Raw genomic sequence first — 26,059 nt, 5'->3', positions numbered from 1 at the left:
ACCCAAGCAGGGGGCTAAAGCAGACGAGGTGGTCGCACTGCATGGTTAAGTGCGTCCTGAGGTGGCGCAAAACCTCTACGGCATTGCTCGCAGAGTCGTGACAGAAGTTGCTTTTCCTGGGACGTCCTCTCTTTTTTTTTTTAAGGTCGGTCTCCTGGTAAATTTTGAAAGTCTTCTTGGGACATTCAAGTTAAAGTTGATTTTGTTTAACCAGGTAGGTAAGAACTCAAGAGATCAGCATAGTCTTATTTTGCGTGAGTGACCTGGGGGGCATTAGTCTGCCAGCAGGGGTGATAATTACTGTGTGTTTGTGTGTATCATTTTCGGGGAATTTTCGAATTTGGAAAAATTTGGACACTGAAAAAACAATGCTCTCCTCTTGCGAATGACATCGGAGGATCTTTTAATATTCACTTTGCAGGAGACGGTGCGTATTATCATAGTGAATTTCACCTGCAATAACATTAAAAATCACGTTTTTTGTCGGTTGCAAAACAATACACCGCTCGACAATGCATTTGTTGGCCGATTGTGCCCTGTTGTTGCCCCCGACGTTGCCCGAGCTTGATGATCCATTTCCCTTCAGCAGCTGTGGTTTGACTCCCTGTTCCTTGCAGGCAGTGTGTGCTCGAGGCTTGCGAGTCCAGCCTGGCCACCCTCCCCGGCGCCTGCCCCGCCGTGCTGAGCTCCCTGCTCGAGGAGCTCGAGGAGCTTGCGTCGGGAGCGCTGAGCGCCGGCGACAGAGTGCAGCCGGCGCCCCAGAGGGAGCACGCGCGGGCGCTCGCGCCGATGCTGCAGTGGCTGATGCAGGAGCAGCACTTGAGGCCTGTGGTGGCGCCGAGTGCACAGCTGCTGGGCCGGCTGGTGCAGACCGTGCTGGTACGTAAACTCCGTTCATTTATTGTGCCACCTGTCCTGGTTTTTGCAGGATATTCTTTTTGTCGGCGTAGCTGTCATGGGAAAGCTTTAAGTCATCCCGGGGGCATTAAAGTTCCCAGTTTTGTCAGTTGTGTAATAAAACACCATTCCAGGTGACACATGAATACATGCTGTAGTTTTCCAATCGAGGTGGAAACCCAAATCGTGCACGATGTCTTGTCATGGGTGGGTGCAATATCGGTGCACAGAATATACAAAGACAAGGATCTCCTGCATAGCCTACGTAGACTGTTGGAGAAAAATGCTGTTGGCAATCGCGTATTAAAGCCGACATGGCCCAACATACATAGGGTTTTGTGGCCATCATAATTCCCGGGTGCCTGTGTCTCCCCAGTGCGCATACACACCGTAAAAACTCCTGGGCCGACAGGAGGCCCAGGACTGCTTCAGAGTCTCATTCAGTATTCATGTTAGCCATGGTTAGGAATTGAGCCACGGCTCCGCTATTTGTCTTGCAGTATGCACACGTCGAGGGAAAACAAGTGTGTCTGTATAGAGCAGCAAGCCATGTGAATGGTGCTCATATCTGTAGGTGGCCCTGAGCCACTGGTGGGAATTCCACAATCCCATCATGGATCAATTTCAACAGGATGATCACTACACGCACACACATCAAATTACATAATAATAATAATTATATATATGATTAAGTGGCTAAAAGGAATAATTGTAAAAAAAATAGTCAACTTATTTTTTAAATAATGAAATACCTGCTCTACATAGAGCACTGCCGTGAACATGCGTTTCTGTGTCATTGCCACTCGCCATTCCAGATCTCAAAAAATACATCGTGACTAAAACATGTTGTAATTTATACTCTGGGCATGCCACCATTAGCATGTGACACAACCACACAGCACTGTCCGACTTGCAGTGGTACAAACCACCAGCACCTCATCGAGCTCTTCCATCAACGTCTCTGCATGCGATCTCCAATGAGGTGAGCCGGACTTGCGTCTCTAGAAGAGAAACCGTTGGTCGTTTTCCAGATGAAGAAAGTCGGGAAGAAGATTCTATTATATGAGAGGAAAGCCATACATGGTGGTTCACCGTGATATGGTTCCATAGTTTAATTATGTATTTGTCTGGAAAGGTTTCTGCTGAAGGTAGATTCAGCTTTTCATATGGAGCGGGACGTCGTCTTGCCAAACTTCTGTCCTTGTCTGTTTAGAATGGAGCAGGATTTGCGTCAATTGGGATGTTTGCGGGCACCATCTCATTGTTTGGCGAGAGCCGAGTCCTGTCGAGCGGTCTGGGCGATTGTTTTTTTTTCTGAAGAGGTTTTTAGGGGCTGCCGCCATCTAAGAAAAGATTGGCTGCCCTGTTGAAGAAGTGTTTTGCCTCGTCATGGTGACGCGGGGGTGGGGATTGGCTGGTGCGTGAGACTGGCCGGGCTCACTGAGCGACAGCGCTGCCAACGTCCTGGGCCTTTTGGGACGGGGGTTTCACTGGCGGCCATTTGTATAGTAACTCAGTGGTCCACTGTGCGGCACTATAGGCCCGTACACCAGAGGTGTGGACTCGAGTCATGTGACTTGGACTCGAGTCAGACTCGAGTCATGAATTTGATGACTTGCGACTCGACTTGGACTTGCATAACAATGACTTTGTCCCACCTCTGCCGTACACTGTGGCTTCCACAAATGAGGCATTTGGTTAGGGCCGTCCTATATCCACTTGGGTTCCCGTCTCATCGGTTTGAGCTCTGGCACAGGTTGAAAAGATTGGGTGGCGAGAGGTGGCAGTGTCGTGGATGAGGAAGTGGAGTTGTTTCCTGTTTACTGCCGCTCTTGAGTTCCCTTCCACACCGCTGTGGATTTCTGATCATCGGTGTCTTGAGGGCTGGAAGTGGATGTTCGGAGTCAAGTGTTGCTGGCTGTCAGGTGTCCTTCACAATTTCTGGACTATGCAAGATTATTGGCAGCCAGCGGTGACGTCACTGCTCGGCATGTGCGGGTGGGAGCACATTTGCCGCTTGCTGCAGAGGTTCAAGGTTCATGGTTCGAGCCCATAGGCTGCCCTGATTAATACTTTGGGTGTTTTAGTAAAAAGTGAAACTGTTGTCTGGCACACTGGCCATTAAACCAGTGACATTTCCCATTTACAGTGGGCCATGTATTCCAGTGACGTGATCAAACATTGCCAAATTTGAAAAAGGTACCACAAATTTCTTAATTGGGTAAAAACCACATCAGCATTGTCACCTCTTGGCAAGACTATCCAACTGTGAAACGTAGCACCTTCATGATAGCCTTGGGCTATGAGAATAGCACGAATACCACATGTGCTCAATCATTTTAAGATGGTCTGGATGAGATGAGTCCACCACCCTACATTGCTGGGAGGGTGGGGGAGCTTGCCTCAACGAGGTCTCTGCCACTTGCAGTCAGGGTAAGTGGCACACACTTGTTAGCTGAGTCCGATGGTGTTCGGTTGTTGTATCATATTACCTCTGGTGGTTGAATAGGGTGTGCGTTAAACATTTTTAGGAGTGATGAATTGTGAGATCAGGCCATGGTCATGGGTGATCATCTAATGGAATGCCTGCCAAGGTGTAATGGGTTGGCAAACTGAACTTGAAAACAAAAGGTCACTGGTTATATTTTCCAACGGAGCAGTTGAGACAATGGAGCAGATTTCTGAAATTTCTTCCCCACCTGTCCACCCAACAGTATAAATGGGTACATCTTTAATCAGTTATAATCACATCTGTGGTGTAAAAAAGTTTGGAAGAGTAATCCAAATACAGAATCTTTATTTTTTCTGGAGAAATCTGATGAGCTATGAAGCTGTTTTTCACAGATGTCCCGTATGGGCGGGTATTCTAAAGGACTATCTTAGATTTCTCTCGTCGGGGGAGGGCCCTTCGTGAGCAGCAGCTTATACCGGCATGAGAAGGGGCTATACCTTTACCTTCTGCTGATTGAGTGGTGAGTGGCAGTGCCAAGTATAGGAAACTTTTTTTATGCAAATCCTAAAAAAAACTCAAATTCGATGGGCTTCAACATATTCATAATTTTTTTGGGCATCAGTGTGGGGGCATACTTGCAATCGATGCATGTTCATAGCGAGCAACTCATTTGTATGTATGCGTGCCAAGCCAACAAGGGCCCTTCAAGTAAGGCCCCCCCGTCTTTGTGCTGCTGATCTATGGATAGTACTCGGAATGAAACGCATGTCATTGGCGTCCACATCTCGGATGCATCTCGATAACACTTTATTAAAAGTGAAACGCTTATATTTCCAGCAATATTGCCAGGCCAGAGGCCCCTGACCTTTGGCTGACATCTTCCCAGCCACCAAGTTACTGTATTATCCTCATATATTCCTTTTGTTTTATTAAATCTTGTATATGTAGTTGAAACATGTAGACCTTATTTTGGATTGGCTTTAACCCACACTCTAGTTTTAACGTTCCACATTGTAAGTCTTTATTTTTTGTTGAAATTGCTCATTCCCTGTGATAAATGTTACAAAATGTTTTCGTATCAGCAGTTTTTTACTTGTCTTTGTAAAGCGCTGTGCACCTAAAACTGTAATTCAATGATTGGTGTCATCCAGAAATAGGAAACTCAAAATAATTGGATTTAGCAAACTAGTATGACACTTGATTAAATTCTGGTAAGATGCAAGTTTTTGGCTTCTTTCTCAAACAGCCCTAATTGTTTGCATATGATATTAAGAAATATTTTAAAATAAAGAACAGACCTGCTATGTGAAAGCAGCCCAGTAATTAGTAACATACATTGAAAATCTTTACCAGGAAAAATGTCCAAGCATTTACAACAATGAAAATAACACAATAGCGTCGACAGTAGGAAAATAAGCAATGGAGCATAAACGATTTATATAATAATCATATCACACATTAATATTTACGCATTTCATCTTCACCATAATTGGTAGCAGAGCAGGGAATTGATATTCACTTTTTTTTTCAATTTAAAAATATGTCGAAGCATCATTCTCGGAATGTCCCCCACTTTGGTTTACAAATACGAAGAGCGGATGACATGTGATACAGTTTGTGAAGAGAAAGTGTTGCTGTGACAAGTTGCACTCGAGGGTGCGTTGCTAAAGCAGCCGCAAAAGATCCGAAACCATCAGATGTATTCTGCACACAGAGCACTGCTCATCTTGGCTTCCACGATAATTGAGCTATCATCTGCGATAGCCAGGCTGCTTGGGAAAAATAAGCTAATAGCTCAGTGGGCTTTATTTACCTGGGGAATAAAAAATATATATATTTTGTGATTTGCTTACCTTTGCTATACTTTGCAGTCCTGGCATGTTTTTGTATTGTTGTAACTTTCTGATCCGGCCCTATCGGACATCTATGAAAAAGAGCTTAATAGCTCATCGGATTCCTCCAGCATCAAGATTCTGATTCTGTTTAGGCAGAGATAAGCCAGAGCCCAGTTACACCTCCACTCCTTGCACCGCCTCTCCAGCACGCAATTCACGTTGCGTGTTTCGCCCTCTGCACGTTGGGTGATCTAGGCGATGGGGCCTTTGATGTCCGCATGAGTGGCTGCTCTGTAATACCACTTGGCTGTGCTTTCTCTTGGTGCCAAAAAGGCTGTATGATCTCAATGTTTTTTTTCTCCCATCCTTTTTAATGCTCTTCCAAATAATTTTATTTATACAAGGAGAAGTTTCCGCCCTAATGGAGGCAATGTGTTTGAGCTCCCCTCAAGAACTTTTTATTACTGTCAGTAATGAAGGAAACCTGAATATTAAGGGTGGAAAATGTTTAACTTGTCCCAGATAGCTTAACAGCACAATTTGTTTTTGTCAAATAAAATGGCAGTTGCTGACAATACTGTATCGAGTTAAATATATTTGTTTTTGAACGTGTGACCACTGCATAAAAAGTGAAAAAGCATACGTCTATAAATTTCAGTGGTTAAGAATACCAAAGAATGGATTATAAATATAAACAGGTTAATTATATGAAATTGTTAAAAGAGAGAGGGGGCTTGGGCAGGCCGCGTATTCTAATCATGAAGTGGCAGCCGAGGAGTGCAGCGTGTCCTACGGGATGCCTACCGAAGAGATGGAATGATGAAATCGGCTTGTGTGCAGGTGTTTGACAGATTATTGCATTGCGGGATTTAGAGTTGGTGATGGCTTTGGAGGCCTTCATCTAGTAGTGGACTGATGAAGGTTGATTATATAATTTAGGAACCAAGTAGATGTATAAACGTATTTCAGTAAAGAGCTTAAAAAGTGAACACGTGCATTGTCACATTCAACCAGGTATAGGGGAATCGTGCCAAATTTCTTTAAATGTACCGTATTCTAATTAACATGTTGCTTTTGTTCTGGGTGCATCTGCTGATCAGAATGGCACAAGATGACCCTGATGACCCTTGAAACACCCACATAGTAAATGAAAGTAATGAGACTGATATTATAAGAGCCTAATTATAACCAGTTTTCACTGAAGACTATAATTTACGGAGAAATATTTGGCATGTTTGAACATTGAAAAATTTATGTTTTTAATTAAAACACTGGGAACACTAGGAACAATTAGGCTAGGAGGCCAAAACATTTGTGACACACATCCCAGCAAGACCACAAAAGAAGAAATTTATGCGGAGCATGGTATTTCATGGGAACCTCTAAATTTCCGCTAATAAATTCCACTGGTCTTGCGTGACGAACAGCCATTTTCAGCTCGCTGTGCCCTGGCATAAACCTGGTCCCAGGTCCTTTAATTTAGCGAAAAGGAAAAACTCCCACTTTGCATAAAGAATAAAGCTTTTTTCAGGCCAACTTGCTAGCACCTTAATAAGCAATCTTCCATGACTAAAGTGAGGCCATAGAAAGAGAACCTGGCTTCACCTAATGGCTCATAATCTTCCTCCTGTAATTAATGGTAATCTGTTAGCGGCTATCTGAAATTCCAGTTCAAAGATCTGTTTAATTAGGCCGGGTAATAAACGCCCCAGACAGTAGCAGAATAAGGCCGTGGTTTTGATTAATGATGCATGGTGTATGCTTCTTTTTGCAGCAAATCGCTGCACGTGCGAAATAAAGTGGGATCCAAATGCGTTTTAATGAGCGATTAATAAAATTTTATTTCCGGCCTGTGTTTAAAAGCCAGCGCGAAAAAAAATTCTTATTGTGGGATGCTTGTAATCTTTAACGCTGCAATGTGGAACTTGCTTCTGCTTCGATGTGTGCTTATATTGTGTATACGCACTTTCCTTTGTTTCAGTGTGTAAAGTCCATTGCTCACATCTTTACACAGCTAAAACAGTGGTGGCTGCACTTGTGTTTTCCACGCTTTCAAATTATTTTGCAATACTATGTAAATTTGTCTGCATAGGCAATTATAAAACTGTTCGTTAATGTGTCATGCATATAAATGCGCCCGTTCTTAATTCAAGATAAATGAATTGCAATTCCTTGAATGGATCTTGCATTTTCTGTAGTGAGATAGTAGTAGTCTGTTCATCGTTTATTGTTTTCTGCACTGAAATGTTTGTAATTCATATTCATCTATACAGGGCAACTAGACTAATGTGTTTTGCTACATATTGTGGCTATATTGAAATTAAGTTATGATTAAATAGCATCACCACACATTCAATCGCAAAATGAGAGTATTTCCGAAAAAACTTCATGAAGTTAGTCGTTATGTTCATATTGTTTCTCAAGTGTTCATATGATTGTGTAAATATTATCGAATATTAAAGGTGAACCTGTGTCCACCACTCCATTAATTGCCAAGTAACCTGTTTACCGTTATGAAAGTAAAAATGTGTGCATGCACCAATACGTTTATAAAAAGAAGAGACAAAAAAAACCGAAATTATTCGCAAATGGGAAATTTTAACTTGGTTATTATTTTGACTGGATGAGAGTTAATTGAGCTCAACAGTCTATTTCTCAAGGGGCTTGGGTAAAAAAATACAGTACAGCAAATGTACAATCTTTGCTGCCCCATAATATAGTCTTGTGTATATACACAGTACCTATCACCAAATCACGGAGAATGCACCTGACCTCATCAGATCTCGGACGCTAAACAGGGTTGAGTCTGGATAGTGCTTGGATCGGTTGACCACCATGCATGCCAGGTTGACATAGGCCACCGTGTGGGAGTTTGCTTCGTAATGGGCAGTAGAGGGCAGTGCAGCTGTATTGTATGTGCATGCTCTCTTCATGTCTAAGCTTTCCTGCCTTAATCATCACTGACCAGCGTGGCGAAGTATGGTTACATAATCCTCGTGTACCTTGCATCACGGCGAGAGGCCCTCATCCAGCAGTGATTGACTCTCGATGTAACACGGCGTTGCGTTATGTTCGGCAACCTTGGTTCGTATTTACATTTCAACAGAGCTGATGGCAGCACCGTGATGAAAGTTCCCCAGTCACTCGACTCAACAGTAAACCCTCTCGAAGCCGGGCTGATTTGGTGAGGTAGCCTTTTTGACGATAGGGGACGGTGAATCTACAGAAATTGTGCTGGTTACAAATTTGTAGCTTTACATTTTTCTTATCCTCCTGTAGCTGCAAGTAATAATTACGAAGTGTTAATAAATGTACATGTAATTAACACGAAATTACGTATTTTCCAGATTATAACACGCATTTTCCAACCCCCCCCTCCACCCCCCGTATTGTGAAGCAACATTTGGGGGTGCGTCTTTCAATCCTCTATAGATGTGTGTGAGAACAGATTTGTATAACTCTATTGATACCGGGCACAAGTTTGGGGTGCATCTTTAACCCTTTCTGATTCCGAGACGTCTGCAAGTTGCAGGGTGGGTCCTGTTCGCCTCTGAATCTCGGAATGCACAAGCGGTTAGCGTACATTTTATCTAGAGAGGCTGTTATTAAACACATGGCACTCACCGCAGAGAACTGTCGCGACACGACCGCGCTCTATGACAGCTGGCGCCAAACTGCATGGCCTTGTGGGAGCCTTGGTACCGATAAAGTTATTTGATTTTTTTCTTTCCCTTTCGTTTTAACGATGTACGCGTACGTCATCGGTACTGAATCGGAATTAAAATGATGGCGTAAACGTACCTCATCGAAACGGGAAAGGGTTAATTATCCTTCGTATCTTGAAATAACATTGAATGCCATACATTTAATTTAGACCAAGTAACTGTTATCTTGGATGTTTTGTAATTAAAACAAGACTTAAAACAATACTTGACTTGAATCAGGGTCATGTACACATCACCACGAAGCTGAGAGGTGGCCAGCACAGGAGGGGTTTTGTGGCTGGCTTGAAGAAGTCAAGTCCTGATACAGGCCGTTAATGTACGGTATTTATAACATTCAAAAAGTACGTCTATTTATTTTAAATATAAAAAAGTAGTAAATTAACATACTGCCATGAAACATTGTTTTGTAGTAATTAATTTACAAAACAAATGTACAGCACAACATTTAATCAAAACCATTTTTACAGTTTTATAAATTAGAGTACAAGCTAAATAGAGAGATTAAGATGGGTTGCCACCAGCAGAGTTCCCATTAGTCTACCACGTGGTCTGCTGGTGGGTGACCTTACACTCTCTCATTTTGACATAAATGTTATAAATGATACACGTTTAAAATTAATTAAACTTTTTCAAACATAACATCCTTCAGCACACTGCTTAATTGGTGCATGAGCAGTGCTCCAGAGAAAGTTCTCGTTGAGAGTAGTTTTGCTTTAAAAAAAAATCCAGGGAGCCTTCTCTGGCATGTGACCCTAAATCTCGGCCTTACCGTGGTTTGGCTTCGAGGGGTTTCACCGGAATGTAAAAGCAAGTCTTGCGTCGAAAACATTTGTATTGTGGGAATACACGTTTGGCTACATGGGTGTTCATTAATGCAGTGGGGGATGCTTGCGTAGTCATATGACTGGCAACGGAAAAGCACTCTCGCAGTACGGAGCGAGCACTCGCATTTAAGGTGACAGAATTTGCGTGTACAGTATTTATAAACGCAACAGGCAACCCCCATAGCGAACATGATCCGTGCAATAGGGATGCGTTGATAGTAATTTGTGATTTGGATATCGAGATAAAGGAATTATTTGCATTCGTAAGAAAAACTCAAATATCAATAACCATGTCGTGAAGTGGGAACATTTCTATGGTTGTTTTTTCATTCAGTAGCCTGCCTTTACAGCAACATTTTAGGCCATGGTCTTCATAGCTACGAAGAAGGGCTATGAAAAAGGGCCATTGCCTGAAACGTCATGCGTTATCTATTCTTGTTCATGGCAGTTATTTATGAATGCGAGTTTTTTTTTTAAATTATGCTTGTGCAGTAATGCCCATGCAGTATAAACTTTGTAGTTTTTTTGCATTAACTTTGCAGAATTCTTGTTCTGTACTGAAACAAATAATATCGTTTGCCTTGCATATTTTATCTTCAGTTACATGCATGAAGTTGCATTGTAAATCCAAATTGTTTCGTTGCTGTATTAGCAAAAAGCGCCCTGTGCCAGTTGAGCAATACTGCTGCTGAATGGAGCCAGAAGGTGGCACAAATCTGCTGGATGATTTTTTTTTTACCCAGCCAAGAAGTCTATCAAATCACACCTCCTTGTCTGGCGAGACAATGCCTGTGGCCATGCATATCTGCTTCCAGTGGTAATGCAGCCAAATGGGGTGCCACGGTGGCGAGATGTTAACTATCTCGCCGGGTATGCAGGCGGTCGTGGGTTCGATCCCGACGCCTGCTGTATATTTGGAGTTTGCAAGTGCTGCTCGTGGCCGTGTGGATTTCTCTCTGGGTCCTCCGGTTTTCCCCTCCACATTTAGAAACATGCGTTTAGATTATTTGGCTGCGATACATTTCCACATGATAAGCCCCTTTGTTGAGCTATCATTTGTGGCCAGGTCGCTTCTGAAAAAGAGTTATTTAACTCAGTGATTTAATTTTAATGTAGACAATTTGGCTTTTGTAAATTACTAAAATGCCTATGAGCATTGCAAAAGAAACCTATATGTATTGTAGAAGTGTTTGAACTTAAAAAAATACCTCTGTACCTTGAAAAGCATATATCGAATACCAGTGTGACACCTTTCATTTGGAGCTAAACCAGGTAGTGCCACTTTTAGAAAGAAAAAAAGTGCTATTACTGGAAAGTGCAAGGCCAAATTAAGTACAGTGGTCGATTTATGTCGCTTTAAAAAACCCCGACATGCAAGCACATGACAAAGACCCTTTAAACGCTGCGACAGAAACCAGTTGGTGCTCTTTGTTTCTGGGACTCCCCTCTGAAACGCCATATTTGCTGGATCAAGGGGCAACGCTAAACGGCCCACGTTTAAAGGTTTTCGGTCTCTCTGATGTCTGTGCGTACTTTGTAATGCCAAATGAAAAAAAGAAAAGGGGAGGGCAGAGGAGGAGACATTTATAGTCTTGTCTGTAAAGGTCTCTTCGACTCTCCCAGGCAGCTTAACTGTGAGTGACAGATTTTTTGTACCTGCACATCACTGCAGCCGAGCGTTTGATATGCTTATGACATTGATGTTTCTGACCTACAAAGCACGCCAGCGAAAATCAATGTCCAGATGAAGAATTGTGTGTTCTCTGCCATGCTAACGCACCGCAAACTTTCCTTCTTAAACTTCGGGGCTTGCCCAGTGTTAAGTGCTCTTACCGGATTCATACAGCAAATTGGTGGCCTCCTTGGCTGACGGCAAAAACAGTGTTTAAACATTATTTAAGAGAATGCGTTTTTGCAGCCTATTATAAAAAGGGCAAAGCGGCTACCTGGCCCTATTATTAACTCCTTTATCCACTGAACTTGGCTGCTAAATTATTTAGTGGCACCGAAGCAACCACTACCTGCTGGGAGGCTTTCCTGAGCCAAACGGGATTTTGTTACTTGAACCATTCCTCCTTTCTTCCATCGCATTTTCTCCGAGGATCTTTGCAAAGGCACCAATTTGCTTTTTTTTCCCCTTTCTAAATTGTTCATTTTCTGTGTCGGGCCTCAACAGGATGCAGGAGGTGCAGATTGCTGGGAGCAGTGGAAGACCGACTTGAAGTGCAACTTCACCGTGTTTATGTCTCAAAGCCAGGTTTGACATGAGCTCAGCGACATGCAGGAAAAAAGGTTGCGCATGATACGATTACGAAACATTCAGGATTTATTTTTACTCAAATGTGACCTTGCTGAGTCTGGGACCTGATAATCACCAGTGAAGTATAGTTCAACCCAAAACTCTAATTTTGCAATATCATTATACGCTGCAACAACAGGAACACATGGCGAATAAACTTTGGTGTTGAAAAATATGCCTCCAGCTTGATTTGTGGTCCCTCTGAAGTTTTGAAAACACTGTAAATGTTTGTTTAAATATTAAAATAATTGAGACGAATTATGACTTGTAAGCAGACTTGCTTGGAAGGACTGTATAGTAGCTGCTGTAAATCTGATATTAAATACCATCCCAAACCCCACTGCTTTGTCATTGAGAGTAGTGGACGTGTGGTGGAACATTCATTATTGTGTCGAGCATTATCTCAAACAAATAGCATTGGGTGAACCAGTCGTGTTCAGAAGTACGGTACAAAAAAAAACGATTAAGAACAACCAGCATCATCGGGCAATTCGCCATTCTAGCGAATTGCCCGATGATGCTGGATGCAATTACCAGCGAAACGTCGTACTCAAATTGTAAATGTTGTGGTTTCACGCTTCAACACACCGGTGGGCTAAAGCCGTGAACTATTTGTCTTTTGTCAACGTGACAATTTTTTACTGATTGGCCGTGTCGGGTGGTGGAGGGTTACGACACATTTATAAATAACGCGATCTAAACCCAAAAACGTTGATTATGAATAATATTGGTCGCGAAAGCCTACGTGTTAAACTGATTAAGAACAAATAAGAAATATGAATTCATTGTAGATTCACCGTGCAGCAGTGTCTTCTCCATCTATGTTAAGCCGACTCTTGAAGCCAAGTGAAAAAAAGACAAATTTAATTTCTAAAAAGGTCAAAACAAGCAGTGTTATGGTTTCCATAGATGTATGAAGTCCAAAAAAATAAAAGAGCTATTTTTTTTAAAAGGAACATTTATGAAAAGTTTCACATACAAATCATTACAGTGTGGGCATGAAGCATGTTACAAAGTTAATAAAAATTTAAAAATTGATAACGTATAAAAATGAAGCAAAAAAATCGGCTTTTTAAAGGGACACATTAAAAATTGCCAAGGACTTGTGATTTACAACCTTCAAAAGTATTCTCTATCAATCACACTACAAAAAGGCAGATATATGTATTACGTACATGCAGAAAATGAACCTCATTTCATCATGCATAAATAATATATGCTAAGACTTTTTCTCCCCCCATGGCGGAATTGCTCCATCAATCCTGGGCTCCCTGATTAAGGCAGACTTTACTACTAACTCTGTTAAAACCTGATTTAGCGTTTGTGTGCACCACTCCTTCATTTAGCGGCCCCCGCTGGCCGGCACAAGTTGCAGCCATGTTTCATATGTAACGGAGCGTGCAGTGTCCCTTATTGCACAGTTTAGGCTGCACAAAATGGGAAGCAATTTGTATGATTGGCCACCGGAAGCTGTGCTCTACCTAAACAGGATTTTCATTGTAAGTAACCAGTGCAAGGGGCACCGTGATCGTTCCGGATATATTTCACAGCGGCTTGACGCGAAAGGAGACTGCTTACAACGAGTGCACACCGGCGATGGGCAACAACCTGCCCCCGGACCTAATTTAACAATCAATTGCGAGAATAGGTAAGTAAGGCATGCATTCTGTGCATTGCAATTGATCCAAACTCAATCTGGTCCTGTCCCCAGAGCGCAATTGGAACATTCACAATGCCTGAAATGTGCTGTTCACCTGCCCGGTTTTAACAATTCAACATTAATTAGGGGACCTGCCTATTACCCGTGTACAGCATTCCTCCGAGGCGCTCCTTTGGGAAAGCACTGGTGGCGTTTGCCGCCTTTTAAGAGTTTGTATTGAAAAAAAAAATGATAGCGCGAAATATTTTTGGCAATGAAACAGTTTATTTTAAAAGTTTCTGCGGCCAGTAAAAACGTTTGTCCTCAAAGAATGTAGTGCTTTGCAAGAAAGTATGTATAAAAGAGATAAATTGCATAGAATTGTTTGTCGTACCTTTGTTTTGTAAAAATTACACGAGGTCTACATCATAAAAGTCATCATTTACAAAAGGTACTTTGATATATTTGCAGTTTGTCATCAAAAGTAAAAAAAATCAAGCCTCGGACACCACAAGCAACTCGTCTCCTAGAATCGCACAGACTGCAGTCGTCGCTACGCAGGATGCGCTGGTCTCCCCAGCCCCCCTACACACCACGTCGACTGTCCCCGCTGTCCGCCGCCTTCACCACCTTTCCCCTCTCCCCCCGTCACGAAGGCGGCTACGATGAGGGCAGCTTGGCGCGCGTCGAGAGGACCTCGGATCGCGCTGACGACATGTTGTAGGAGAACTGGCGTGGGTTGTTGACAGCCTCCAGCAAGTCGCCATCTGAGAAAATGCATAGGAGGAGAGGAAGGGGGGGCACGCACAGATTAAACGATAATCAAATCAAGGCACGGCATACGTAGAAATACTACCCTGACTTGTGATGTGCGCTGTTAGGATTTTGTAGATGGCCTATATAGTACATATTTTTCAGATATGCAGGTGATCACTTGGTGCTTGTTTTTTGCCACATTGCAGACGAGTTCCCAGTGGTGACGTTCGCCGCAGTGAATCACAGTCCGCTTGCATCCATTGTTCACATCGAGCTTTGTTCTCAATTGGATCCAGCGATGGGAGGGGGGGGTCGTGCTGGCGACATGCATATGCAGCGTCACAAATGTCTGTGTTAAGTGGCAAGGCTGGTGCCGTGTAAACTAGTTAATGAGAGTTGCCTGCAGCTCTATCGCGGCAAGGTGGTGAACAAATGTTTGCCCCAAACCATCAACTATGGGAGTTCCATTGACCAACAGGACATATGATCTGACACTCATGGAAGCATTTAGTGGCTTCCAGCTGTACGTGCAGTGAATTGTCTGCACTTGCACACAACGGCGCTACAGGGACACGTGTGTGCACTGTATCAAAACAGCCAATCACATTAAGGTTTCTGACAATGCTACTGAATTTTTAAAACATTGAAAAGTGTTTCGCAAAGAATGGCTGAGCTTATTTTGCTTCTGTGTGGTTAATAAGGACAAAAAACGAGACGAAATGTTTCTATATTCACCTGGAAAATGTTTTGAGATTTTCAAAAATGTTACATGATGTAAGCAGCATCATATAATATAGCAAAAATATCACGTGAACTAGGCAAGTAGCAGTGGGAAAAAGTGCTGAAATGTGTGGCAACAATTTAGTGTTTGCTTCATTTATATTCCCTCCCTGAAGTTTTAAAATTGTTATTTAAAAAAAAATCTAATCTAGCAGCTTAAAGTATAATTATGACAATTCCATTTGTAACCTGGTCTTCCAAGTTATACCATTTATTTGGACATTTAAATAAGAAAACAATATATCCCTTTTGATCATGCAAAGTATCCAGATTAACCTTACCCCCTTCTTGTGAAATTAATCATTCCTGTGAATTAGTACATAAGAATGATACACGGATTCAAATCCTCAAACTACATAATGGAAAGATCAATGGGAAATATGTTTTTGTAAATCAAAAGAACATTAAATGAAAATACTGCAAAGGGAATTGTGTGAATGCAATGGGGTGGTGTTGAGTGACAGCTGGTAAGCGTCTTAATCGTAGCTATGCTGTGTGATGTGCAGTTACGAGGTAGACACATCGCAATGTGTGTGTGTGCAGCCACGACTGTTGCCTGATTAAGCAGTGGGCCACATACACGCGGAACAGAAAAAAACATCCTCTGCCTGCATATTCAGAGTTCGTTGCTGGCCTGCTTAATTTGAATGGGCCGACATTTAGATGACAGTCTGGTACGGATAAAATATGTTCTGTGTGGGGCCCGTGGTGCTGCAGTGCACAAACCTGACACAGCCTCGCTGGCAGTTTCCTCCCGAGGTGAAAATCATTCAGGCTATTAAGCATGGGCCCCCTAACTGCCTGACAGTTCCTGAGTAATTAGCCAATTAACGATCAGATGTTGCCATCTGCAAATGACAGTAAGGCCCTGCAACTGTTGGGGAGGGTGTGAGTGGGGGGTGGGAGGAGGGCGAGTGGGGTCTGGGGAAGGTGGGGGCAATCCATGCTGGAATGCAGGCCACAATACGCTTGGCTGGACATGTGGGGCTTCTGGCTCTCATTTTATGATTCATTCAAAGCTCCTCCTCCTCCGCTACATACATTACATCCTTCCCTTCGAGCTCTGGAAGTGCTGCTTGTTCAGCAGTGAACACTAGTTTTTGGGGGGAGCTACGGGGTTCTGGGTTTATCAGTTCTGTCACCGAGGGGGCTGACAGTAGCTGAGCTGGTGGCAGAGATGTACTGTTGTAAATGCCATCTGCCCAGTACCATTAAGTTAATATATACATTTGCAGATGCGACTTGGCATTTTGACCTGGCAGATGATTTGACAGGCCTGCAATTGTAGCCCTTGTAAAATTGCATTTGCTACTTAACTATTTTGGTAACCCCCACATTAATTCATGAACCAGCATTATTACCCATATCTGTCACAGGAAAACAAAACATGAAGTGTTGAGTTTAACTAAGAATACGGATTAATTACCCAGGGAACCAATTTTTTTTCCAATGAAAACAAAATCCTGTGAATATTTAATCTCAACCAATGAATTACTCATTAGCAAAGAGCTCCAGTTAACCAGTTCTCGTTTTGTTGCCACTTTGGTTATGGCTGTGTCAAAGGTGCCCGCCTCCTAATGATATCACCACCGCTCCCCCACGATGTGTCTAACAATGTTCACATCTTCACGGATAAAAGCCATCGTCGTTCCTGGGCTGCATCGCCGCTGTGCGAGCGCGCAGCGGCCGCACGGTGGCGTGAGCTCAGATGAGTGCCACTATGATGGAGTGTTAGCACTCTGCCCTTGGCTACAACCTCCCCTGACATGTAATAGAGCCCGGGTGAAATAAGCAGCTTCCTCCCACCCAACGCTGCGCCCATAAAAACCTATACAGAAACAAACTGTTTACAAGCGTGCTTAGCGTGGACCCGCGAGGCCTGGCTGCCTGGGCATTCATCATAGTCAGCCATCCGCCTTCTTGCCCTCATTCTGTGCGAGCGCAAGTGCCTTGTAAAAATGCTTTATGTGTTTCCGTTTTAAAGACAAGACATGCATGTTCATGGACTATGACTGCAGCAAAGCACTTGACAGCACTGTTATGGACTAGTACTCATGCTGAAATACACTCGGCAGCGTGGCTAGACACATATTAAATAGCCATGTACGTCTCCATAAAAAGGTATTCCGGCCTGACGGGAGGGCATTTATTGCTGTACATAATGTCAAGACAGTGCCTGGGAAGGATGCAAATTATCTTTCCAACTGTTTACGTAGGCAGTTTTTATTCGGCGAGGAACAAGTTTGGGCATTCGGAAAGTTGCTGTTTTTGTCTACGTGCATTGGGGAAGCCAAAATGAACATCTGTTTCCAAATAAACCCTTAAGAATTTAAAGTGAGGCCTGGCCCCACCCGTTTGACGCAAAGAGTTTGAATTTTTTCTTATAAAAGGAGAAAAACCGCAGCACGAGTAGTCCAAGTCCACAGAGTGTGACTCCCAGTGACATTCCGTTCACCTTGTGCACGCACACGCAGCATGCAAGAGTCTGACGAAGGCAGAAACCACATTGCGGCCCATAAAACAAAAGCCGCAGCTTCATATAATGCCCGGTGCAGTGTCATGTATAGGAAGGTCACAGTCACGTCATGTATTCTGGATTAGGTTATTGGACAAAAGACAATTCCTAAACAAGATGAACATGTACATCCATTCACAAAAAAACTACCTAAAATACCAACAACGCTGGTTCACTGCATGGGAATTTTCTATAAAACCGTATTTCCTTGCAGAGCCAATGCTGACGTGGTCATGTGCAAGACTTACAGGAATCTGGAGACGTACATCATGTTAAAGCCATTTGTTCATTGGAGAATAAATCTGTTGTAGAAAAGTAAAACATAATTTTCTAAACGTTTCGAATGCTCAATGCTCTACTTACGATTGTTGAATTGCCCAAAACACCTCTTTTTCACACGCCTCGTTGATAGACAAATGACAAAGTGGTTATAATAATTGTAAAAAAAAAACCCCAGTCTGCATTCATTATAAATTGGGTCTCTAGGGGACATGGACAAAATTTGCTGGGGGGTGCTGCTGCTGCTCCAGGCAAGAGCAGAGGGGTGTGCGCGTGTTTGTATGTGTGCATGTGCTTGTATGTGTGCGCGTGCTTGTATGTGTGCGCCTGCTTGGGGGAGCAGTAGTGTAGCAGGTAGCACGCTGCACTACAAACCCGGCAACCCGAGTTCAATTCCCGCTTACGGCCAACACCAGTGACGATTATCTGAAACGGTCCTGGGCCTCCCCAAGGTCGACTCGGCCTCAAATGAGTACCTGGTGCGGTGTGTAAACATCGCCACTTGGGAGACAAAGGCGGCCGGGAGTGGTGCTGGCACCCATCCCCTCGTGTGCCTTGCCGGCCTTCATAGGTGCTCGCTAAGAGCACTTGCCCCAACAGCCTGTGCAAGGCTATACGGCGGATCTTTGTCTTTGTGCTGGTGCCTTGTGTGTGCAGTGCGCTATTCGCTTCCACAGCTGTGGCCAGGGAGACTCACGCCGGAGCCTGACTGAAGGAGAAAGGTGCAGCGCAGGGGGCAGCAAATTCTATTTCGCAGCGATGACATCGTGAATAATTTAGAACGCCACACTCCAGCGAAGATATAGACAAATATAAATTCACACCTGCTGCGACACCCTTCAAGCTACGGGAACCTCTCAATTTTAATACCCAGCAAACTCCATCAATGACCCACCGTCACCTGTAATCTGAAGGACTTCCACTTCATTCGCAGCAAGTTTGTCTTTACGCCGAGCGAAGCCTACCCAGCCTGCGTGCCGCTGTGCCTCCCTCGCACACCGAGTAATATCACATTGTTTTTGCAGCATAACAAAGCCTAATATTTGGGGGATTGGGAATACAGTGAAGCGAGAGCACAATCAATAAAACATAGCCTCTAATCCGCATTCAGTATCCAAATCCTCCCCGCTCCGTCTGGAGAGAGCAGTATTCCCTTGAATATGCATCGCCCTGCCAATACGCATTTGTGCCACAATGTGTTTTTGTGCTCTTGCGAGTGTGCTCCAGAGCAATGGCATGAATGCATATTTGTGCAGCACCGTAAGATTTCATAAGCACGGTGTCTCTCTAAAGGCTTGCTTGCTCAAAAAAAACCTGGCGCATGACAGTTTTTATTTTCTTCTGTAAATATTTTTTGATTTTGAGGACTCCTTAATTACTCAATGGATGTTATTTAATAAGGAGCGTTAAATGGCTGAAGGCTTAAACAGTCATCGCTAATTATATAATTACCAAACTATTGTGTTTGCATTAACGTGCTCATTTCTCAACTGTACGATTACAGGCAGAACTATCAAAGATGATTCATTGGGGAAAAGAACCCGTTTTAAAGCATTGATCGTCGGTCTGTGGTGGAAATTGCCTTCCTGATAGTTTCGTTTGGTGCTTTGTATGGGAGCTCCTCGGAGGAAAATATTGGTCTGCCTCTCATATGATGCATTCTATGAACATTGTGGTGCGTGCTTGTCAAATACGAACAAAAAATATAACCCCGACAGAAAAACATACACGTTTAGTGACGAGCGCACAGCATGTAACGTAAGGCTATACACTTGATATGAAGAAAATGGTAGTTTGCATTTAACCCGTCCTGTGTGCTTCCTTCCTGTGTCCTTCAAACTTTGAAATTCAACGCACCACCTTCATCACGGCCCTGAAAACAAAGTTGGCCTCTCTTCTGTGTTCTTTAGCCACTCGCAGCAAGCTTCTGGCACGAGTGGTCAATGTAGAAATGTGGTGCGCCCGGTGCACCTTCTCGAGGGAATGTGGCGCATCCATCCCCTTACCCACGGCACGCAGGGAAGAGTGGCTGGCGAGGCTCGCCTTGGGGGAGGCCCTGGGCACACGCTGTCCACATGGCCCCTGAGGCTCGCCTGCGAGGAACAGCCATCACGTGTCATGTCGTGCTCTCAGCCAGGAGGAAGGGATACGCGGGGGCACGGAGGGCACGAGCAAAGGAAAAGCAAAGCAAAGATTGGAAAGCATCTGCTGAGGGATAACATCTCAGAAATGCAGCGACATGGTTCTGAAGGCTTTCCTTAATAACTTCTGGAATCAAGAGGTCAGAATGGCAGATATAACACGACATTCACCGAATACCATTTTTTAAGTAAATGTAATTTTGTTGCGCATTTTCTTTGAACAAAATAAGTCGCCCCTTATGGTTATGCGTGTGACGTGTATATATTTAAAGTCTATTTTCCTTGTATTAATACAGATCACTCGGAAGAGAGCCATTGGTTTTCAGTTTTAAAATGTTGTTCTTGGGGTGATTTTAAATGTTTTCGTGTCAATAATCCAACATGTGGACATTGTATATCAACATTTTACTTGGTGGACCAACCCCTCTAAAGGCTTCAATGCTCGTCGATATAATTTTCAAAGCAAATAGAGGGTCTGACATGAACACTCTAACCAATTAAATTGTGATGTGAATGCAGACATGCTACATCTGTGAGACATCCGTGTATCAAGATAAAAATTTAGTTTTTATATTTAACCACATTGAATATTAACATTACCGTTGGTATGAGTTTGACATCAACACTTTATACAAATCCCCAAAATTATTTTTCTTTTGTCTCTACCCATGTGTCTATAAGAGGTCCTGAGCCAGTGACGGAAATTGCATATTCCTGTGGTCAGTCCCCTCACAAGAACACGAGTAAAAAATATATATATATACATATATACAAACAAAACTAAGATGTGGTGGGAAGCAATGGCAGTGGGGTCCAAGGGTAAGAAAACAGTAAAAGAGGGCGCATAAAGATGAGACGCTAATAAAGTAAACAGAAAAAACCCCCAGTCACGAGCCAGCAGCAGGTGATAGACCCAGCTGATGGGCTTCTTGACAATCTGAACAAGGATGTGACAAGGCATCAAGTGGCACTTGGAAGGCCGCCAAGCTTATGGGAGAGTCGAGCGGTGGATTTTCACGCAGGCCGCTAATCTATGTGTCCACAGCCTTCAACGAAAGTGACAGGAGGAAACGTACCCATGACCCCTCTGCTACCCTGTCTCGGACGGCTGCCTCTCTGCTCACTTTGCGGCCCAGTGGCTGCAAACTTCAGAGCAAAGCAGCGATGCTCTGGAGCATGGAAGTTACGTATTTTTTTGAGGGAATGTGGTTTTGACATTCTCCGATTCTCTACTAAATGAGTTATTAAATTTCTATGAGGGCAAAATGTTTAAGCCTTAACGTGTCAGCTGTTCTGAGGGCATAATGACTCCCTTTTCAATTTGAATCAACGAAATGATATTTAACAAATGTTTTACAAGTTACACGTGTGGTCACTGATGTCAAAAATGTGCTACACAGTACAGAGTCGCAATGAGATTGCTGCATTAGGCATGCACGCTAACTATGTTATACCTCGTATTTAGCAGATGCTCATCTGTAGTCCTATTGCCTTATTTATTAGCACTATTCTTTCAATACTAATGCTTACCTCACTGCTGTGCACCCTCCACACTAGCTGGGGCTGTGCTGTGCTACATAGGTTGCCTGTGGCTTGCCTCTTACCGTAGACGCGCCGTATCAGGGCTAGCTGTGCTGCTGCCCTCGCCCGTGCATCCCACCGAGGGGCCACTTTGCTGCAGCGTCCTCTGGCCGACCGGTGCGGCCTGGGCTCCCTGATTGCATGGAATCTTTTCCAGGCGAGCTGGATGGTGAGAGCGGCCATCTCTCTTCTCCAGCGCTCATCAGGATCAGAGCAAAGCGGTGCATGGGGAGCCATCTCGGAGCCGTTCGATTGAGCACCTTCGGGAATCCCTGAGTGACTGTTGCACACTGCTGATGGCCCGTCTGCTATCCTGCTGCTGCCAAGCTTCATCTTTTCCTCATTGATCTTTGATGCGCGTTTTACAGGAGATCTGCTTGCCAGTGCTCTCTGTTGGGCATTGCTCAGCTGCTCGGAAGATTTGTCCTTTATCGTCTTGGCTTTGTTGACTCTGGACAGTGTTGTGTTTGTCGCTTGTTTAGACACGCACAGTTGACGTGCTTTGTACCTGAGGGTAATGAAAGGAAACTGACATGAGTGGCATATAAAATACACAGGCAGTCCTTTGTAATATAGAATGTAATTACATACCTACATTTCTCGATGGGTATGTGCGTATTGCATTGAAAAAACACGTTAGGATAACATTGTAGAACGAAAAGATAATAGGAATTACTTCAAAACTGAGAGTGGTCGTTGTTTTATTTTATCTTAATAATCCAAAAACGACCAAGTTTCAGTGAAATTATTTCTGGGGTATTTGCCATAAGAGCTGTAATGAGTAACTATGCAGTAAAAAGAGCACGCTATTTAAGGGATTATTTCCACTTAACTGACAACTGCCTTTTGCTGCTCGCTAATAAATAAGAGCCCCGCAACTTCACATAGAGCTAAAAAAAATCCAAAGAATCAATAATGCAAAAAACAAGAGACACGCTGTAGCCACCATGGGACAAAGGAACGCCTGAGTGAGCGCTGGTGCCACAGCAGCGTCTTGGTACATGGGGACACGGGTAGTGCAAGCCATGGTGCAAAGGAACTTGGCACGCATGATACAGCTGCTGTGCTACGCAATGGTGGGCGTGGGGGGGCTGGGAGTGTTTGGAGTGGTAGAAGAGGGGATCGTCGGAAGGGGAGGGTGGAGGCGGCAAGGAGACACGACGCATCCATCGTGTGATCAAGACAAATGCAGCGTGACGTGTTCAGTTCCGGGACACTTCCCTTGTTTGGCTTTTACCATCTCCCAAGGCGTACCGATTTGGAATGGTGTAGTGCTCACGTGCCAAGCTGGCGAGTGCTCTGCGGCTATGAGGGGCTCCGCAATAACGACATTTAAGCAGTTACATATATGTGAGCAAAAATGCCTCGGTGCCAAATATATCAGAAAACTATGGTAATGTTGCAAACACTGATCAAAATTCATGGGGAGTGGTCACTACAACAGGTGAGAGAATGCACAAAAGCACAAGATTGCAAAGTAGCCGAATGCCATTATTTGCATAGAGATTATGCAACATTGTGGAATCTTGTCAATGATATGCAGTTGAACATTGTTAAAATTCCATGAAGACTTGAGCCAGAACACCCATCTGCCAAACTGTCACTATTGCTTGAAGCCAATGACAAGATGGTACAATCTGGATTGCTATCCAAGTAATTTCTACTCTTTTATTTTATTTGACCAGGTAAGACCCACTGAGCTATATAGCTCTTTTTCAGAAGCGATCTGGCCAAAAATGATAGCTCAACGAAGTGGCTTGTCATGAGGAAATTTATAGCAGCCAAATAATCTAAATGCATGATTCTAAATGTGGAGGGAAAAACAGAACGACCCGGAGAAAAATCCACACGACCACAGGGAGAACATGCAAACTCCAAATACACAGGTGACGGGGTCAGGATTGAACCCACGACCTCCTGTATACCAGGCGAGGTAGTTAATATCTCGCCACCGTGGCACCCCACTCAAGGAGGCACCCACCACAGAACCCTACGCAGGCACAGGAGGCGTTTGTTTTCACCTGTGCCACGTCCTCTGGATGAGGGTGGCCGCCTGCTGCTTCCTCCGGAAGAGATCCTTGCGTCTCCTCTCCCGTTGTACGATCTGCAGTCGCACCTCAAGTGCCAGCTCCATGATGTTCGAGCCGTGTGGAATGGGCAGCGCGTGACCTTTGCCTCCAGCCTCCCACCTGCCGCCACCCCCTCCTCTTGGATACTCTCTTTCACTTCTCTTGCAAATTTGTGGCGAGGATTTTGCTGATTCTGAAAGTGTAAAGGACACAAATGAGACCGGGAGTTTTTAAATGATTTTACATGCTATAGATATCAAATCAGAGCATATATTAAATAATTTGGACAAATGAAAATACTAAAATGTGGTTTGTAATGTAAACTAAAAACAATGAAAGCACAGCCTGGTAACCAGTCAGATAATATGATGTTCTTACCCGTTTTTGTGACGTGAGGTATTTCTTCGTCGTTCTCTGGCCGAATTTGCATACCATGTGCCGAACGTGTTCGATTCTGCGCCGAAGCTCCGAGTACAGCATCTTCGTTAATTCTTGACAAGTTGTTATGTGTGCTTTTTGATTTCCCCGACTTCTCTGGATGCCGATACTTACATTCACTGCATGTGCCTCTGTGTGAATGCTTGGCATCCCTTCTGTCACTGCTCAAAACCGGTGAGGTCCGTCCACACAAACCCGGCGAGTGCTTGTGGCAGCAGTACCCACTGCCATCTGCACACATTTTGCCCTCCTTTCTCGACTTTGAATGGTGCTTTTTCTCTTTCTTTGCGTCCTCGCTGCTGTTTTGCTGCTGTGATCCACCCGACTGTTTCTCTGGTCTAACCTGGTTACCAATTGCAACGTCGCCAGGTTTGCTTTTTCTCCCAGCCGAGCTGCGTTTCTCAATGCTACTACCATTGCTGTTGCCGCCGCCACCGCCCCCGCTGCCGCTTGCAGGCGGCGGCGGTTCTTTGCTGCCGCTCCTGGGACTCGGACTGGTGGTGTCGGGCTGAGGCAGCTGCTGGATGCTTTTCGCTTTGGTGGTCGCTCCGCGGCCCGCGATAGATGCCCGCAGTTCACCCTCAGAGGCTGAATGATGCAGAGTGGCAGCATCAGTTCTCTCTGGTACCTCACCACCAGCGCTATTGGATGGGGCCTTCTCTGGAGCACCAGACCTGGTGGGACCACGGGTGCCCGTGGCAGACAGTGCTTGCTTCGCTCTCTCCTGCTCACGAGCGTGTCGTCCTTTGAGAGAAAACGACAACAGCACTCGTGTAGGCTGCTTGAATAGTTTGGCCAATTAAACAGTGCCACCATTTCCAGTTTGCCACAGATACTTTTTAGATCATAAGCCAAAATACACATTTTATGTTATTAAGCTTCGGAAAATGTTTCCTTCCCATTGACATGTTCAAGCACGAGCAAATGCACAATTTACAGCGACATAACAGAGCCCGCCTCGCAAGAAGGAATGCTCATCATTCAAAGCTTCCTTTTAAAACCCCAAATTGTACAAATAATAATAAAACCGCGGTCGATCGGTCATCAAACGAACGCATTTTGTGCTTCTACTGCTGACCCAATTATTTGACAACACAGAGGCGCTTCAGCTTATCGTACCACATTCTCCTCCTTCAAGCGTGGTCTCTGCACAAGGCTCCTTCCTGTGGACCCCCTGCTGCACGAGCCTCTCTTGATTTTGGGCCTCGGCACCACTTTCTCCAATCTTCAATAGCTTCTGCGCTGCCTCTTTTCTCCTGTTCACCTCCTCTCTCTTCCTGCTGGGGTTAGAAAGGACGCTTTCTGTTATTTAAAAAGGAGGTGGGACCACAATGAACAAAGGATACCAATAATCGTCCCAGAATTCTCAAGATAGCTTGTAAAGGCAAACCTCGTCTATTCTCACATCAAATATTCAGAAATTAAACTTTTCACATTTTTTTTTTACTGTACAGCAATATGTTTTATATGTATTTAAAAAGCATGGTGTTACATGTCACCTTTTATATGTCCAAAAAGTTTGGTAATTAAACCCCACCACACATTGTACGTTTCACATTGTGTCCTTTGCTAAGCTTTTGTCAGTTACAGCTCACACGTGTCCATGTGAAAGCCTTCACATATTCACAAAAAGGTTAATCTTCCTACTATCAAGCCCCTCCCTGCTCCCGGTATTACTGCGAATAGGTGAGGCTTGCATATATATTTTTTCGAATAAATCCCCACTGACCTTTAGCTCTGGTATATATTTAATGGTATCTTTGAAAACTTTAATAATTAATTTTGGTAAAACTCGGTAGCACAGTATAGCTATTGTGTAAATAACAACA

At 44.0% G+C, this 26,059-nt stretch overlaps 2 protein-coding genes across 4 annotated transcripts in view; one reads left to right on the top strand and one right to left on the bottom strand.

Annotated features, from left to right (window-relative positions):
- TEX10 (testis expressed 10) overlaps positions 1–12,372 on the top strand; it is a 47,238-nt gene extending 34,866 nt beyond the window's left edge. Inside the window, exons 15-16 of the mRNA XM_078607014.1 lie at positions 618–879; positions 11,910–12,372. Of these exons, the coding sequence (XP_078463140.1) occupies positions 618–879; positions 11,910–11,996 (349 nt within the window). The 3' untranslated portion in view covers positions 11,997–12,372. The remainder of the gene's footprint in view (positions 1–617; positions 880–11,909) is intronic.
- The window catches only part of INVS (inversin), a 65,986-nt gene continuing 51,852 nt past the window's right edge, over positions 11,926–26,059 (bottom strand). For 2 of the 3 annotated variants that reach the window (XM_078607013.1, XM_078607002.1), the window contains exons 13-18: positions 25,350–25,510; positions 24,171–24,974; positions 23,745–23,985; positions 21,747–22,231; positions 20,008–20,094; positions 11,926–14,438 (exon numbers count right to left, since the gene is read on the bottom strand). In XM_078607013.1, coding sequence (XP_078463139.1) covers positions 14,332–14,438; positions 20,008–20,094; positions 21,747–22,231; positions 23,745–23,985; positions 24,171–24,974; positions 25,350–25,510 — 1,885 coding nt within the window. In that variant the 3' untranslated portion in view covers positions 11,926–14,331. The remainder of the gene's footprint in view (positions 14,439–20,007; positions 20,095–21,746; positions 22,232–23,744; positions 23,986–24,170; positions 24,975–25,349; positions 25,511–26,059) is intronic. The other variant, XM_078607009.1, reaches the window with a different exon arrangement.

The sequence above is a fragment of the Lampetra planeri genome, chromosome 2 (assembly GCF_965212315.1).
Source record: "Lampetra planeri chromosome 2, kcLamPlan1.2.h2, whole genome shotgun sequence".
Classification (NCBI taxonomy): Eukaryota; Metazoa; Chordata; class Hyperoartia; order Petromyzontiformes; family Petromyzontidae; genus Lampetra; species Lampetra planeri.
The sequence above is the reverse complement of the archived record's forward strand: the minus strand, read 5'-3'. Positions and strand labels throughout refer to the sequence as shown.